Raw genomic sequence first — 19193 nt, forward strand, 5'->3', positions numbered from 1 at the left:
TAACAGTATTGCAGGCTTGCCTTGATGTCTAGGCATCCTGCAATACTGTTCCCGAGTGCCGGGACCGGATTGATCACTCCCCCACGAGTGATCACTTCCGGTTTCGCTCCACGTTGTGCCCGGCAGTGTTTCAGAGCATCGGAAGCGATCGGACACGCTTCCGATGCTCTGCTTGTGTGCTAAGTGCCTCGGTGGGTCGAGGCACTTAGTTGGTTATTAAATAATAAATTAAAATGTAAAAAAAAAAAAAAACGGATAAATAAAAAAAAAAAAGCCCAAATAGCCCCCCCCCCCTCCCCCTTCACTAGGCATCCAAGATGGCGATGCCCAGTGCATCATGGGGCCTCTGGGGGTGTCCCTAGCCTGCATCATCATAGGGGCAAGCTAGGGTCACCCAATCTGAGCCTCCCACCCTAAAAAAAAAAATAATAATAAAATACCCCATTTGTCTGATCATGTCAATATTTGTAAATATTGACTCTGATCAGTGTGGATCTCCCTCCCTCTCCTCACTTGCCATTTTGTTGGAGAGAGAGAGAGACCTGTATTTAGCAGAGGGAGAGATTTATTTCTTTTATTTGTTAAAAAATATAGAACCAAAGGCTCTTTTCAGAGCCATTAACCCCTAGCTTGCCAGTGATCACTATATATCACTGGCAGTAGCATAGGTGCACTTTTTTTTTGCTGCATTTTGCCGTCTGTGCATTTTTTTAGGGGTTAATTTTGTTGTTGTAATTTTTTAAAAACCCAAAGGCTCTTTTCAGAAACATTTAGTTAATTTAATTTAATTTTCAGAGCCATTAACCCCTAGCTTGCCAGTGATCGCTATAAATCACTGGCAGTAGCATAGCTGTAATTTTTTGCTAGTTAATTTAGTTAATTTAATTTTTTTTAGTAATTGTTTTCTGTGACAGATACAAAAATGTCACAGAAAATATATAGTGCTGAGGAGGCGTATGCCATCCTTGCGTCAGAGTCAGATGCCTCTTTTTCTGACTCAGACCCCAATTTTGACCCTGCCATGTGCTCAGATACATCACTACATGCAGTCTCAACTGATAGTGATGTATCTGTGGCTGCTAGCCCCCCTGCCAGAAGGAGGCGTGTTGCTGCCATTGCTGCTGAAGAGTGGGTAACGCCTCATCTCCAGAGGCCAGATATCCCACCCTTCACAGCAAATGCTGGCATAAATATAGATGTGGCAGGTTTTAGCCCCCAGCAGTTTCTGAAGGTGTTTCTGGGTGATGATGTATTGGGGAACATTGTCGCCCAAACTAATTTATATGCCCATCAGTTCCGTGCTGCAAAGCCTGGAACATATTTGGCAAAGCAGCAATGGGCCCCCATCAATGTGCCAGAATTCAAAAAATTCTGGGCATTGACTATGCTGATGGGCATCATAAAGAAACCCTCCATTCGCTCCTACTGGAGTAGTAGCCCCATCTGCTCTACCCCCATTTTCTCCCAGACTATGTCGAGGAAGAGGTATGAAATGATTCTGCATTTCATGCACTTCAGCGACAACAGCCTGTGCCCCCCTAGGGAGCATCCCCAATTTGACAGGCTGTATAAAATCCGCCCCCTGATAACCCACTTTTCTGCCAGGTTTGCAGAGGCTTATACACCTGGAAGGAATATATGCGTTGATGAATCCCTAATGAAGTATAAGGGAAGGCTGGGATTCAAGCAGTATATTCCTTCCAAACGCTCCAGATATGGGGTAAAGGTGTATAAGCTCTGTGACAGCGAGACTGGGTATACTCAGGCCTTCCGGGTGTATGAGGGAAAGGATAGCCACCTTGACCCTCCAGGTTGCCCAGAACATATGGGAACCACTGGCAAGATTGTCTGGGACCTGATATTACCCCTAATGAACAAAGGGTATCACTTGTACTTAGACAATTTTTATACAAGTGTCCTTTTGTTCAAGCTACTGTATTGCTTTGATACAGTAGCTTGCAGTACTATTAAAAAGATCCGCACAGGTTTCCCAGGACAACTTGTACGCACCCGGCTACGAAGGGGGGAGACCTCAGCTCTGCACCAAGAGGAGCTGTTGGCACTTAAGTACAGAGACAAGAAGGATGTATACCTTCTTACCACCATCCACACAGAGAGGACGGTGGCGGTTTCTGTATGTGGCAGAGCTGAGATCATAAGGAAGCCAGTGTGCATCAAGTCTTATAACCGGCATATGGGTGGGGTTGATCTGGCTGATCAGCTGCTGCAGCCCTACCTAATTATGCGGAAGACAAGGGCCTGGTACAAAAAGGTTGCAATTTACCTAATGCAGATTGCAACCCACAACGCTTTTTTGTTGTTCAAAAAAGCAAACCCCAGAGTTAAAAAAACTTTTTTACAGTTTCAGCTCCAGATTATTACTGGGATTTTGTACCATGATGCACCTGCTCCCCGGGCGGTGATGGGAGAGAGCAGAGTTGGGGCTACTCATTTTATTTTTAAAATCCCCCCTACTGCCGCAAAGCAGAAACCACAAAAAAAATGCAGAGTCTGTACCAAGAGGGGGAAGAGAAGGGACACCATATATCACTGTCCTGATTGCCCTGGACAGCCTGCACTCTGCATTGGGGACTGCTTCAAGCGGTACCATACAATGGTCAATTTTTAAAAAAATAAATACATTTGGTGTTATATATATATATTTTTTTTTTTGGTTATGTTTACTGTTAGATGGGGTTTTTTTTTTTTTTTTACTTTTACTGTGCCAGATTTTTACATTTCACTACTCTATTTTTTTCTAAAATTGGGCCTGTTTTTTTTTTTTTTAACCAAAACCCCTGTCAAACCTATGCATGGGGGACATAGGTGTTCTCAGGGTGCCTTGCAAAAAACAACCTGAAGTATTCTTTTGCAATAACTTACAACAGTCTCTCCTAAATCATAGTCAAAAAGCAATGTGTCTGTAAAAATGAAAATTGAAAAATTACCACCATACACTTTCTCCAATTTTTTGGGCTAAAACGGTTGCTTCAAAGGCATCAAAGTACACCATATACAATACCTTGGGGTGTCAACATTTAAAAAATATACACTTTCATGGCAATAAATAAAAGTGGGGTATGCGATAGGCCACAAACTAAAGATAGGCCTATCAGAAGAAATACTCTCATTGTTAATAACTAAAATCACAAGTCATAAAATTGTAACATAACCTTCCCAAAATCCTGGCAAACCTATGCATGGGGGGCATAGGTGTACTCAGGGTGCCTTGCAGAAAACAACCTGAAGTATTCTTTTGCAATAACTTACAACAGTCTCTCCTAAATCATAGTCAAAAAGCAATGTGTCTGTAAAAATGAAAATTGAAAAATAACCACCATACACTTTCTCCAATTTTTTGGGCTAAAACGGTTGCTTCAAAGGCATCAAAGCACACCATATACAATACCTTGGGGTGTCAACTTTTCAAATATATGCACATTCATGGAAAACAAATAAATTGGGGTATGTTAAAAGACCCCCCAAAAAGACGATAGGCAAAGAAAATATGTTCAATGTGAAAAAAAATCACAAACGCATGTCAGACATTTGGCATTGCACCCCCCAAACAAGCCACCAAACCTATGCATAGGTGGTATCACTGAACTCAGGAGATGTTGGTGACCACATATTGGTGTCTTCTTTGGTAGTAACACATAACAGGAGCTGTGAATCCATGTCTAAAGTACAATGTATGTGAACAATAACACAAAAATATGAATGCCCAATAGTTTGACAAAGACTAGTGGTTAAATTAGTGCATGGAAAGTGTTAAAATACAAGCATTTGAAATACCCTAGGAAGTCTACTTTTCAAAAATATATGGTTTGATTGAGGTAAATTTCATTGGCCGGCTTCAGAAATATCTTAAATAGGACATGGGTGCATGGGATGTGAAAATTCAAAGTGGAAAAAATGGAATGGGCTTCCTAAAAATAAGGCCTTTTAGCCCCCAGAGAACCCGACACACCTATACATGGGTGGTATCACTGTACTCAGGAGATGTTGTTGAACACATATTGAGGTGCTTTTTGGCAGTAACACATAACAGAGACTGAGAATATATGCCTAAAGTACAATGTGTGTGAAAAATAACACAAAAAAATGACTACCCAAAAGTTTGACAAAGACTAGTGGTTGAATTAGTGCATGGAAAGTGTTAAAATACCAGCATTTGAAATACCCTAGGGTGTCTACTTTTCAAAAATATATGGTTTGATGGGGGTAAATTCCATTGGCCAGCTTCAGAAATGTCCCAAATAGGACATGGGTGCATGATGACCAATGTGAAAATTCCAAGTTGAAAAACTGGAATGTGCTACCTAAAAATAAGGCCATTTAGCCCCCAGAGAACCCGACACACCTATACATAGGTGGTATCACTGTACTCAGGAGATATTGTTGAACACATATTGAGGTGGTTTTTGGCAGTAACACATAACAGGAACTGAAAATCCATGCCTAAAGTACGATGTGTGTGAAAAATAACACAAAAAAATGACTACCCAAAAGTTTGACAAAGACTAGTGGTTGAATTAGTGCATGGAAAGTGTTAAAATACCAGCATTTGAAAAACCCTAGGGTGTCTACTTTTCAAAAATATATGGTTTGATGGGGGTAAATTCCATTGGCCAGCTTCAGAAATGTCCCAAATAGGACATGGGTGCATGATGACCGATGTGAAAATTCCAAGTTGAAAAACTGGAATGCGCTCTCTAAAAATAAGGGCTTTTAGCCCACAGAGAACCCGACACACCTATACATGGGTGGTATCACTGTACCCAGGAGATGCTGCTGAAGACATATTAGGGTGTTATTTGGCAGTAACCCTTACCATTTTATCAGTAAATGTATTCTTAAATTGCTATTTGTCAAAAAATCTAATTATTTTTTTTTCCCCCCAAACTTTGGCATAGATTGGTGGTAAAATGGTTGCATGAAAAAAGTCAAAATACCCCAAGTTTAATACCTTAGGTTGTCTTCTTTTAAAAAATATATACATTTGAAGGGTTATTCAGGGATTCCTGACAGATATTGGTGTTACAATGTAACTATCGCCAATTTTGAAAAAACATGGTTTTGAAATAGCAAAGTGCAACTTGTACTTATTGCCCTATAACTTGCAAAAAAAGCAAAGAACATGTAAACATTGGGTATTTCTAAACTCAAGACAAAATTTAGAAACTGTTTAGCATTGGTATTTTATGGTGGTTGTAGATGTGTTAGAGATTTTGGGGCTCAAAGTTAGAAAAAGTGTGTTTTTTTTTCATTTTTTCCTAATATTTTATAATTTTTTTATAGTAAATTATAAGATATGATGAAAATAATGGTATCTTTAGAAAGTCCATTTAATGGCGAGAAAAACGGTATATAATATGTGTGGGTACAGTAAATGAGTAAGAGGAAAATAACAGTTAAACACAAACATCACAGAAATGCAAAAAAAGCCTTGGTCCCAGATGGTCAACAAATTGAAAAGTGGCCTGGTCACTAAGGGGTTAAAGTTCCCACTGGCTATTCCCGGTAATCCAGCTTCCCGATTGGCTGAAAAATTACCACCTGACCTGGAACTTACAACGGCATGATCTAAGAGAAACGCCAAGCCGTAAGAGTAAACCGGAGGGTCTAGACGTGTAAACTTTGTAGCTGAGAGGAAGCGGAGAAGCCAGCATCTAGAGGTTTCATATTCTGGTTTTGTAATCGAGGAGCTCCTCTGAATATTAGCACATTCCCACTGAATCACAGCGATCCACTTATCCTTTCATACCCACACTCACTAAGATACAGGACGCAAGATTTAGTATCTGTCGCTGTTTTTATGAAGATTGTTTTACTAACGAATAACTGTCCTCATCACTTTGGACTAAACCTTTTTTGTAAAGTTTGATCCATATATAGACCTAGCATTTGGATCTCTCCTTTTAGATATATGGCCATTTAGCATTCGCTTATAATTTTACCACTGGTGTTTTTTTATATTGTAGTGTTTTAATAAACCATCTGTCTGCGGGAGCCAGAGTCTCTCCGCGGGAGCAGGGAGCCAGAGTCTGTCCGCGGGAGCCAGAGTCTGACCGCGGGAGCAGGGAGCCAGAGTCTGACCGCGGGAGCAGGGAGCCAGAGTCTGACCGCGGGAGCCAGAGTCTGTCCGCGGGAGCCAGAGTCTGTCCGCGGGAGCCAGAGTCTGTCCGCGGGAGCCAGAGTCTGTCCGCGGGAGCCAGAGAGCCAGAGTCTGACCGCGGGAGCCAGAGAGCCAGAGTCTGACCGCGGGAGCCAGAGAGCCAGAGTCTGACCGCGGGAGCCAGAGAGCCAGAGTCTGACCGCGGGAGCCAGAGAGCCAGAGTCTGACCGCGGGAGCAGGGAGCCAGAGTCTGACCGCGGGAGCAGGGAGCCAGAGTCTGACCGCGGGAGCAGGGAGCCAGAGTCTGACCGCGGGAGCAGGGAGCCAGAGTCTGACCGCGGGAGCAGCGAGCCAGAGTCTGACCGCGGGAGCAGCGAGCCAGAGTCTGACCGCGGGAGCAGGGAGCCAGAGTCTGACCGCGGGAGCAGGGAGCCAGAGTCTGACCGCGGGAGCAGGGAGCCAGAGTCTGACCGCGGGAGCAGGGAGCCAGAGTCTGACCGCGGGAGCAGGGAGCCAGAGTCTGACCGCGGGAGCAGGGAGCCAGAGTCTGACCGCGGGAGCAGGGAGCCAGAGTCTGACCGCGGGAGCAGGGAGCCAGAGTCTGACCGCGGGAGCAGGGAGCCAGAGTCTGACCGCGGGAGCAGGGAGCCAGAGTCTGACCGCGGGAGCAGGGAGCCAGAGTCTGGTTGTGTGTGACCAGGAGTACGATACACAAGCATGTCTGTGTGTAACTTTGAGTAGGTAGCATGTGACTCAGCTGGGCTGTATGTAAATATAAGCAGGTAGACTCAGCCTGCCTTCGTGTTACCATGAGTACAGAGCCTGACTATGTGTGACCATGAGAAGGAACCCTAAACCTGTGACAATGAGCAGGTAATCTGAACCTTGCTGGCTGTGACAATGAGAAGGGAGCCTGAACTGAACTGAGTGTGATCATGAGTAGAGAGTTTGAGTTGAACTGTTTTGTGAGCATTGAGTAGGGAGCCTGAACTGAGCTGTTTAACCATGAGCAAGAACCTTAGCCTGGTTATGTGTGAAATGAGCCTGGCTGTGATATTGGGCAGGGAGCCTAAGCTGAGATGTGTATGACAATGAGTAGAGAGTCTGAGCTGAGCTACGTTGTGGGTTACCATATATAAAGAGCCTGATTCTGGCCTTGTTGGAGTAGGGATCCTAAGCCTGGGCAGGGAACTTAAGTTGAGCTGTGTGTGACCATTAGTAGGAAGCCTAAGCTGAGCTGTGTATGACAACGAGCAGTGTGCTGTAGTCTGGCCCTGTATGACCATGAGTTGGGAACCTGAATCTGGTTATAGGTAACTAAGAGCCTGAGCTGTGTGTGGCCATGAGTAGGGAGCCTAAGGCTGTGACAATGAGAGCAGGGATTCTGAGCCTGGCCATGTGTGACCATGATTAGAAAACCTTAGCCTGGATACGTATGGCTGTGAGCAGATAGCCTAAGCAAGGTTGTCCGTGAAAATGAGCAGGAAGCCTGAGCTGCTTGTGACCCTGAGCAGGGAGCCTGAGCTGAGATGCGTGTGACCCTGAGCAGGGAGCCTGAGCTGAGATGCGTGTGACCCTGAGCAGGGAGCCTGAGATGAGCTCCGTGTGACCATGAGCAGGGAGCATGAGATGAGCTGCTTGTGGCCATGAGTAAGGAGCATGAGATGAGCTGTGTGTGACCATGAGTAAAGAGCATGAGATGAGCTGCGTGTGACCATGAGTAAAGAGCATGAGATGAGCTGCGTGTGACCATGAGTAAGGAGCATGAGATGAGCTGCGTGTGACCATGAGTAAGGAGCATGAGATGAGCTGCGTGTGACCATGAGTAAGGAGCATGAGATGAGCTGCTTGTGTCCATGAGTAAAGAGCATGAGATGAGCTGTGTGTGACCATGAGTAAGGAGTATGAGATGAGCTGCGTGTGACCACGAGTAAGGAGCATGAGATGAGCTGCGTGTGACCATGAGTAAGGAGCATGAAATGAGCTGTGTGTGACCATAAGCAGGAAGCATGAGATGAGCTGTGTGTGAACATGAGCAGGAAGCATGAGCTGAGCTGCGTGTGACCATGAGTAAGGAGCATGCGTGTAGAAAGCTTGAGCATGATAACTGCTGAGTGATTTTGGTTAAAACTTACTGAATCTTTGTTTTGTCGGGTTTTCATACTGCAGAGTGTACAGGCCCCATTTCCCCCGCCAGTTTTTCAGAACATAAAGTTGTGTATTATGGTCACCAACACTTGAGTTGTCTTCAGGAGGTTGATGAGGAATCAGAGCTACAAAAATGCCCAGTCACGCGAGTCCTGCAAAGAGTGACATTAGATGTATATAAACAGGAAAAAACATAATTTATGTAAGAACTTACCTGATAAATTAATTTCTTTCATATTGGCAAGAGTCCATGAGCTAGTGACATATGGGAAATACAATCCTACCAGGAGGGGCAAAGTTTCCCAAACCTCAAAATGCCTAATAAATACACCCCTCACCACACCCACAATTCAGTTTAACGAATAGCCAAGCAGTGGGGTGATAAAGAAAGGAGTAGAAAGCATCAACAAAGGAAATTTGGAAATAATTGTGCTTTATACAAAAAATCATAACCACCATAAAAAAGGGTGGGCCTCATGGACTCTTGCCAATATGAAAGAAATGAATTTATCAGGTAAGTTCTAACATAAATTATGGTTTCTTTCATGTAATTGGCAAGAGTCCATGAGCTAGTGACATATGGGATATCAATACCCAAGATGTGGAGTCTTCCACTCAAGAGTCACTAGAGAGGGAGGGAAAAAAAAAAAAAAACAGCCATATTCCGCTGAAAAAATTAATCCACAACCCAAAACAAAAATAAGTTTATTTCATCTTTGAAAGAAAAAAAATGAAATCAAAAGCAGAAGAATCAAACTGAAACAGCTGCCTGAAGAACTTTTCTACCAAAAACTGCTTCCGGAGAAGCAAATACATCAAAACGGTAGAATTTAGTAAATGTATGCAAAGAGGACCAAGTCGCCGCTTTGCAAATCTGATCAACTGAAGCTTCATTCTTAAAAGCCCACGAAGTATAAACTGATCTAGTAGAATGAGCTGTAATTCTCTGAGGCGGGGCCTGACCCGACTCCAAATAAGCTTGATGAATCAAAAGTTTCAACAAAGAAGCCAAGGAACTAACAGAAGCCTTCTGATCTTTCCTAGGACCAGAAAATAAAACAAATAGACTGGAAGTCTTCCTGAAATCTTTAGTAGCTTCCACATAATATTTCAAAGCTCTTACCACATCCAAAGAATGTAAGGATCTCTCCAAAGAATTCTTAGGATTAGGACATAAGGAAGGGACAACAATTTCTCTACTAATGTTGTTAGAATTCACAACCTTAGGTAAAAATTGAAAAGAAGTCCGCAAAACTGCCTTATCCTGATGAAAAATAAGAAAAGGAGACTCACAAGAAAGAGCAGATAGCTCAGAAACTCTTCTAGCAGAAGAGATAGCCAAAAGGAACAACACTTTCCAAGAAAGTAGTTTAATGTCCAAAGAATGCATAGGCTCAAATGGAGGAGCCTGTAACGCCTTCAGAACCAAATTAAGACTCCAAGGAGGAGAAATTGATTTAATGACAGGCTTAATACGCCTGTACAAAACAGTGAATATCAGGAAGTATAGCAATCTTTCTGTGAAATAAAACAGAAAGAGCAGAGATTTGTCCTTTCAAGGAACTTGCAGACAAACCCTTATCCAAACCATCCTGGAGGAACTGTAAAATTCTAGGAATTCTAAAAGAATACCAGGAGAATTTATGAGAAGAACACCATGAAATGTAAACCTTCCAAACTCTATAATAAATCTTTCTAGAGACAGATTTACAAGCTTGTAACATAGTATTAATCACTGAGTCAGAGAAACCTCTATGACTTAGAACTAAGCGTTCCATTTCCACACCTTCAAATTTAATGATTTGAGATCCTGATGGAAAAACGGACCTTGAGATAGTAGGTCCGGCCGTAACGGAAGTGGACAAGGCGGGCAACTGGACATCCGCACCAGATCCGCATACCAAAACCTGTGTGGCCATGCTGGAGCCACCAGCAACACAAAAGACTGTTCCATGATGATTTTGGAGATCACTCTTGGAAGGAGAACTAGAGGCGGGAAGATGTAAGCAGGATGATAACACCAAGGAAGTGTCAGTACATCCACTGCTTCTGCCTGAACATCCCTGGATAGATATCTGGGAAGTTTCTTGTTTAGATGAGAGGCCATGAGATCTATCTCTGGAAGACCCCACATCTGAACAATCTGAGAAAACACATCTGGATGGAGAGACCACTCCCCTGGATGTAAAGTCTGGAGGCTGAGATATTCCGCCTCCCAATTGTCTACACCTGGGATATGCACTGCAGAGATTAGACAGGAGCTGGATTCCGCCCAAGCAAGTATCCGAGATACTTCTTTCATAGCTTGGGAACTGTGAGTCCCACCCTGATGATTGACATAAGCCACAGTTGTGATATTGTCTGTCTGAAAACAAATGAACGGTTCTCTCTTTAGCAGAGGCCAAAAATGAAGAGCCCTGAGAATTGCACGGAGTTCTAAAATATTTATTGGTAATCTCGCCTCTTGAGATTTCCAAACCCCTTGTGCTGTCAGAGATCCCCAAACAGCTCCCCAACCTGAAAGACTCGCATATGTTGAGATCACAGTCCAGGTTGGCCGAACAAAAGAGGCCCCTTGAACCAAACGATGGTGATCTATCCACCATGTCAGAGAGTGTCGTACATTGGGATTCAAGGATATTAATTGTGATATCTTTGTATAATCCCTGCACCATTGATTCAGCATGCAAAGCTGTAGAGGTCTCATGTGAAAACGAGCAAAGGGGATCGCGTCCGATGCTGCAGTCATGAGACCTAAAACTTCCATGCACATAGCCACTGAAGGGAATGACTGAGACTGAAGGTGCCGGCATGCTGCGACCAATTTTAAACTTCTCTTGTCTGTTAGAGACAGAGTCATGGACACTGAATCTATCTGGAAACCTAAAAAGGTGACCCTTGTCTGAGGAATCAAGAAACTTTTTGGTAAATTGATCCTCCAACCATGTTTCCGAAGAAACAACACTAGTTGATTCGTGTGAGATTCTGCAGTATGTAAAGACTAGGCTAGTACCAAGATATCGTCCAAATAAGGAAACTCCGCAATACCCTGTTCTCTGATTACAGATAGTAGGGCACCCAGAACCTTTGAAAAGATTCTTGGAGCTGTTGCTAGGCCAAATGGAAGAGCAATAAATTGGTAATGCTTGTCTAGAAAAGAGAATCTCAGAAACTGATAATGTTGTGGATAAATCGGAATATGAAGGTATGCATCCTGCAAGTCTATTGTGGACATATAATGTCCTTGCTGAAGAAAAGGCAGAATAGTCCTTATAGTCACCATCTTGAAAGTTAGTACTCTAACATAACGATTCAAAATTTTCAGATCCAGAACTGGTCTGAACAAATTTTCTTTCTTTGGTACAATGAATAGGTTTGAATAAAACCCCAAACCTTGTTCCTGAGGAGGAACTGGCATGATTACCCCTGAAGACTACAGGTCTGAAACACACTTCAGAAAAGCCTGAGCTTTTACTGGATTTACAGGGATGCGTGAGAGAAAAAATCTTCTCACAGGAGGTTTTACTTTGAATCCTATTTGATACCCTTGAGAGACAATGCTCTGAATCTAATGATTTTGGACAGATTTTATCCAAAAATCCTTGAAAAACCTTAATCTGCCCCCTACCAGCTGAGCTGGAATGAGGGCCGCACCTTCATGTGGACTTAGGGGCAGACTTTGGTTTCCTAAATGGCTTGGATGTATTCCAATTTGAGGAAGGCTTCCAACTGGAAGCAAATTCCATGGGAGGAGGATTGAGTTTTTGTTCCTTATTCTGATGAAAGGAACAAAAACGGTTAGAAGCCTTAGATTTACCCTTAGGTTTTTTATCCTGAGGCAAAAAAACATAATTTATGCTTACCTGATAAATTTATTTCTCTTGTAGTGTATCCAGTCCACGGATCATCCATTACTTGTGGGATATTCTCCTTCCCAACAGGAAGTTGCAAGAGGATCACCCACAGCAGAGCTGCTATATAGCTCCTCCCCTAACTGTCATATCCAGTCATTCGACCGAAAACAAACAGAGAAAGGAGAAACCATAGGGTGCAGTGGTGACTGTAGTTTAATTAAAATTTAGACCTGCCTTAAAAGGACAGGGCGGGCCGTGGACTGGATACACTACAAGAGAAAAAAAATTTATCAGGTAAGCATAAATTATGTTTTCTCTTGTTAAGTGTATCCAGTCCACGGATCATCCATTACTTGTGGGATACCAATACCAAAGCTAAAGTACACGGATGATGGGAGGGACAAGGCAGGATTAAGTGGAAGGAACCACTGGATGATGGGAGGGACAAGGCAGGATTAAGCGGAAGGAACCACTGCCTGAAGAACCTTTCTCCCAAACACAGCCTCCGAAGAAGCAAAAGTATCAAATTTGAAAAATTTTGAAAAAGTGTGAAGCAAAGACCAAGTCGCAGCCTTGCAAATCTGTTCAACAGAGGCCTCATTTTTGAAGGCCCAGGTGGAAGCCACAGCTCTAGTAGAATGAGCTGTAATCCTTTCAGGGGGCTGCTGTCCAGCAGTCTCATAGGCTAGGCTTATTACGCTCCGAAGCCAAAAGGAAAGAGGTCGCAGAAGCTTTTTGACCTCTCCTCTGTCCAGAGTAAACGACAAACAGGAAAGATGTTTGACGAAAATCCTTAGTAGCTTGTAAGTAAAACTTCAAGGCACGGACTACGTCCAGATTATGTAAAAGACGTTCCTTCTTTGAAGAAGGATTAGGGCACAACGATGGAACAACAATCTCTTGATTGATATTCTTGTTAGAAACCACCTTAGGTAAAAACCCAGGTTTGGTACGCAGAACTACCTTATCTGCATGAAAAATCAGATAGGGAGAATCACATTGTAAGGCAGATAGCTCAGAGACTCTCCGAGACGAGGAAATAGCCATCAAAAACAGAACTTTCCAAGATAAAAGTTTAATATCAATGGAATGAAGGGGTTCAAACGGAACTCCTTGAAGAACCTTAAGAACCAAGTTTAAGCTCCACGGGGGAGCAACAGGTTTAAACACAGGCTTAAATCTAACCAAAGCCTGGCAAAATGCCTGGATGTCTGGAACCTCTGCCAGACGCTTGTGCAAAAGAATAGACAGAGCAGAAATCTGTCCCTTTAAGGAACTAGCTGATAATCCTTTGTCCAAGCCCTCTTGGAGAAAAGACAATATTCTAGGAATCCTAACTTTACTCCATGAGTAAGTCTTGGATTCACACCAATAAAGATATTTACTCCATATCTTGTGGTAGATTTTCCTGGTAACAGGCTTTCGTGCCTGTATTAAAGTATCAATGACTGACTCGGAGAAGCCACGCTTTGATAGAATCAAGCGTTCAATCTCCATGCAGTCAGTCTCAGAGAAATTAGATTTGGATGATTGAAAGGACCTTGTATCAGAAGGTCCTGTCTTAGAGGCAGAGTCCATGGTGGAAAGGATGACATGTCCACTAGGTCTGCATACCAAGTCCTGCGTGGCCACGCAGGTGCTATCAGAATCAACAATGCTCTCTCCTGTTTGATTTTGGCAATCAGTCGAGGGAGCAGAGGAAACGGTGGAAACACATAAGCCAGGTTGAAGAACCAAGGCGCTGCTAGCGCATTTATCAGCGTCGCTTCTGGGTCCCTGGACCTGGATCCGTAACAAGGAAGCTTGGCGTTCTGGCGAGACGCCATTAGATCCAACTCTGGTTTGCCCCAACGATGAATCAACTGAGCAAACACCTCCGGATGGAGTTCCCACTCCCCCGGATGGAAAGTCTGACGACTTAGAAAATCCGCCTCCCAGTTCTCCACGCCTGGGATATGGACTGCTGACAGGTGGCAAGATTGGTACTCTGCCCAGCGAATTATTTTTGAGACTTCTAACATCGCTAGGGAACTCCTGGTTCCCCCTTGATGGTTGATGTAAGCCACAGTCGTGATGTTGTCCGACTGAAATCTGATGAACCTCAGTGTTGCTAACTGAGGCCAAGCCAGAAGAGCATTGAATATCGCTCTTAACTCCAGAATATTTATTGGAAGGAGTTTCTCCTCCTGAGTCCACAATCCCTGTGCCTTCAGGGAATTCCAGACTGCAACCCAACCTAGAAGGCTGGCATCTGTTGTTACAATTGTCCAATCTGGCCTGCGAAAGGTCATACCCTTGGACAGGTGTACCCGAGACAACCACCAGAGAAGAGAATCTCTGGTCTCTTGATCCAGATTTAGCAGAGGGGACAAATCCGTGTAATCCCCATTCCACTGACTCAGCATGCATAATTGCAGCGGTCTGAGATGAAGGCGCGCAAATGGCACTATGTCCATTGCCACTACCATTAAGCCGATTACCTCCATACACTGAGCTACCGAAGGGCGCGGAATGGAGTGAAGAACACGGCAAGCATTTAGAAGTTTTGATAACCTGGACTCCGTCAGGTAAATTTTCATTTCTACAGAATCTATAAGAGTCCCTAAGAAGGAGACTCTTGTGAGTGGTGATAGAGAACTCTTTTCCTCGTTCACTTTCCACCCGTGCGACCTCAGAAATGCCAGAACTATCTCTGTATGAGACTTGGCAACTTGAAAGCTTGACGCCTATATCAGGATGTCTAGATACGGAGCCACCGCTATGCCTCGCGGTCTTAGAACCGCCAGAAGTGAGCCCAGAACCTTTGTAAAGATTCTCGGGGCTGTAGCCAACCCGAAGGGAAGAGCTACAAATTAGTAATGCCTGTCTAGAAAGGCAAACCTTAGAAACCGATGATGATCTTTGTGAATCGGTATGTGAAGGTAGGCATCCTTTAAGTCCACTGTGGTCATGTACTGACCCTCTTGGATCATGGGTAGGATGGCCCGAATAGTTTCCATTTTGAAAGATGGAACTCTGAGGAATTTGTTTAAGATCTTTAGATCCAAAATTGGTCTGAAGGTTCCCTCTTTTTTGGGAACCACAAACAGATTTGAATAAAAACCCTGTCCTTGTTCCGTCCGCGGAACTGGATGGATCACTCCCATAACTAGGAGGTCTTGCACACAGCGTAGGAATGCCTCTTTCTTTATCTGATTTGCAGATAGCCTTGAAAGATGAAATCTCCCTTGTGGAGGGGAAGCTTTGAAGTCCAGAAGATATCCCTGAGATATGATCTCCAACGCCCAGGGATCCTGAACATCTCTTGCCCACGCCTGGGCGAAGAGAGAAAGTCTGCCCCCTACTAGATCCGTCGCCGGATAGGGGGCCGTTCCTTCATGCTGTCTTAGAGGCAGCAGCAGGCTTTCTGGCCTGCTTGCCTTTGTTCCAGGACTGGTTAGGTTTCCAGGCCTGCTTAGATTGAGCAAAAGTTCCCTCTTGTTCTGAAGTGGAGGAAGTTGATGCTGCACCTGCCTTGAAATTTCGAAAGGCACGAAAATTAGACTGTTTGGCCTTTGCTTTGGCCCTGTCCTGAGGAAGGGTGTGACCCTTACCTCCAGTAATGTCAGCAATAATTTCCTTCAAACCAGGCTCGAATAAGGTCTGCCCCTTGAAAGGAATGTTGAGTAATTTAGACTTCGAAGTCACGTCAGCTGACCAGGATTTAAGCCATAGCGCCCTACGCGCTTGGATGGCGAATCCGGAATTCTTAGCCGTTAGTTTAGTCAAATGAACAATGGCATCAGAAACAAGTGAGTTAGCTAGCTTAAGTGTTATAAGCTTGTCAATAATTTCAGTCAATGGAGCTGTATGGATGGCCTCTTCCAGGGCCTCAAACCAGAATGCTGCGGCGGCCGTGACAGGCGCAATGCATGCAAGGGGCTGTAAAATAAAACCTTGTTGAATAAACATTTTCTTAAGGTAACCCTCCAATTTTTTATCCATTGGATCTGAAAAAGCACAACTGTCCTCACCCGGGATAGTGGTATGCTTTGCTAAAGTAGAAACTGCTCCCTCCACCTTAGGGACCGTCTGCCATAAGTCCCGTGTAGTGGCGTCTATTGGAAACATTTTTCTAAATATAGGAGGTGGGGAAAAAGGCACCCCCGGTCTATCCCACTCCTTGCTAATAATTTCTGTAAGCCTTTTAGGTATAGGAAAAACATCAGTACACACCGGTACCGCATAGTATTTATCCAGCCTACACAATTTCTCTGGTACTGCAACTGTGTTACAGTCATTCAGAGCAGCTAATACCTCCCCAAGCAACACACGGAGGTTCTCAAGCTTAAATTTAAAATTAGAAATCTCTGAATCAGGTTTCCCGAATCAGAGATGTCACCCACAGACTGAAGCTCTCCGTCCTCATGATCTGCATATTGTGACGCAGTATCAGACATGGCCCTTACAGCATCTGCGCGCTCTGTATTTCTCCTAACCCCAGAGCAATCGCGCTTGCCTCTTAATTCAGTCAACCTGGATAATACCTCTGACAGGGTATTATTCATGATTGCAGCCATGTCCTGCAAGGTAATCGCTATGGGCGTCCCTGATGTAATTGGCGCCATATTAGCGTGCATCCCCTGAGCGGGAGGTGAAGGGTCTGACACGTGGGGAGAGTTAGTCGGCATAACTTCCCCCTCGTCAGAATCTTCTGGTGATATTTCTTTTATAGTTAAAGACTGATCTTTACTGTTTAAGGTGAAATCAATACATTTAGTACACATTCTCCTATGGGGCTCCACCACGGCTTTCAAACATAATGAACAAGTAGTTTCCTCTGTGTCAGACATGTTTAAACAGACTAGCAATGAGACTAGCAAGCTTGGAAAACACTTTAAACAAGTTTACCATCAATATAAAAAACGCACCTTTAAGAAACACAAATTTTGTCAAAATTTGAAATAACAGTGAAAAAAGGCAGTTACACTAACAAAATTTTTACAGTGTATGTAACAAGTTAGCAGAGCATTGCACCCACTTGCAAATGGGTGATTAACCCCTTAATAGCCAAAACTGAATAATAAAAGACAAAAACTTTTTTTTTTTTTTTTTTTCAAACAGTCACAACTGCCACAGCTCTACTGTGGCTTTTTACCTTCCTTTAAAAACGACTTTGAAGCCTTTTGAGCCCTCCAGAGATGTCCTGGATCATGCAGAGGGAAGCTGAATGTCTCTGTCAGTATTTTTATCTGCACAGAAAAGCACTAAAAAAAAGGCCCCTCCCACTCGTATTACAACAGTGGAAAGCCTAAGGAAACTGTTACTAGGCAAAATTCAAGCCAGCCATGTGGAAAAAAACTAGGCCCCAATAAGTTTTATCACCAAATACATATAAAAACGATTAAACATGCCAGCAAACGTTTTATATTACATTTTTATAAGAGTATGTATCTCTATTAATAAGCCTGATACCAGTCGCTATAACTGCATTTAAGGTTTTACTTACATTAGTTCGGTATCAGCAGCATTTTCTAGCAAATTCCATCCCTAGAAATATATTAACTGCACATACCTTATTGCAGGAAAACCTGCACGCCATTCCCTCTCTGAAGTTACCTCACTCCTCAGAATATGTGAGAACAGCCATGGATCTTAGTTACTTCTGCTAAGATCATAGAAAACGCGGGCAGATTCTTCTTCTAAATACTGCCTGAGATAAACAGTACACTCCGGCACCATTTAAAAATAACAACCTTTTGATTGAAGAATAAACTAAGTATGAAACACCACACTCCTCTTACGACCTCCATCTTGGTTGAGGCTTGCAAGAGAATGACTGGATATGACAGTTAGGGGAGGAGCTATATAGCAGCTCTGCTGTGGGTGATCCTCTTGCAACTTCCTGTTGGGAAGGAGAATATCCCACAAGTAATGGATGATCCGTGGACTGCATACACTTAACAAGAGAAAACTCCTTTTCCTCCAGGGATAGTTGAAATAATAGAATCCAACTGAGAACCAAATAAATTATTACCTTGGAAAGAAAGAGATAGTAATCTAGATTTAGATGTCATATCAGCATTCCAAGATTTAAGCCACAAAGCTCTTCTAGCTAATACAACTAAAGACATGGATCTAACATCAATTTTGATAATATCAAAACTGGCATTGCAAATAAAATTATTAGCATGTTGCAGTAAGCAAGTAATGCTAGATATGTCAGGATCCAATTCTCGTTGCACTAAATTCTCTAACCAAAAAGTTGAGGCTGCCGCAACATCAGCCAAAGAAATAGCAGGTCTGAGAAGATGACATGAATATAAATAGGCCTTCCTTAGATAGGATTCAAGCTTCCTATCTAAAGGATCCTTAAAGTAAGTACTATCTTCCATAGGAATAGTGGTACGTTTAGCAAGAGTAGAAATAGCCCCATCAACTTTGGGGATTTTTTCCCAAAACTCTATAGATTTTAGAAACCTTGAAGAAGGAATAAAAGAAGTACCTGGCTTATTCTATTCCCTAGAAATCATATCAGAAATAGCCTCAGGAATAGGAAAAACCCCTGGGGAAACCACAGGAGGTTTAAAAACAGCATTTAAATGTTTATTAGACTGAACGTCAATAGGACTGGTTACCTCAATATCCAAAGTAATTAACACTTCTTTTAATAAAGAACGCATATACTCTATTTTAAATAAATAAGTAGATTTGTCAGTGTCAATGTCTGAGGAAGGATCTTCTGAATCAGATAGATCCTCATCAGAAGAGGATAAATTATTATGTTGCTGGTCATTTGAAAATCCATCAGCTAAATGAGAAGTTTTAAAAGACCTTTTACGTTTATTAGAAGGTGGAAATGCAGACAAAGCCTTCAGAATAGAATCAGAAACAAATTCTTTAAAATTTACAGGTATATCATGTACATTAGAAGTTGAAGGAACTGTAACTGGCAATGTACTATTACTGATGGAAACACTATCTGCATGTAAAAGTTTATCATGACAACTGTTACGGTACCAACAGGATACCAAGGGTTAATACCAGGGAACAACGTCCTGCATAGGGAATCAGCAATTCACAAACCAGCCAGT

At 43.0% G+C, this 19193-nt stretch overlaps 1 protein-coding gene across 4 annotated transcripts in view; it reads right to left on the reverse strand.

Moving 5' to 3' along the window:
- Window positions 1-19193, reverse strand: part of ATN1 (atrophin 1) — a 166872-nt gene that overhangs the window by 112702 nt on the left and 34977 nt on the right. For all 4 annotated transcript variants that reach the window (XM_053692835.1, XM_053692834.1, XM_053692836.1 and 1 more), the window contains exon 2: window positions 8254-8418. In XM_053692835.1, the coding sequence (XP_053548810.1) occupies window positions 8254-8280 (27 nt within the window). In that variant the 5' untranslated portion in view covers window positions 8281-8418. The remainder of the gene's footprint in view (window positions 1-8253; window positions 8419-19193) is intronic.

This window comes from Bombina bombina, chromosome 9 (genome assembly GCF_027579735.1).
Source record: "Bombina bombina isolate aBomBom1 chromosome 9, aBomBom1.pri, whole genome shotgun sequence".
Classification (NCBI taxonomy): Eukaryota; Metazoa; Chordata; class Amphibia; order Anura; family Bombinatoridae; genus Bombina; species Bombina bombina.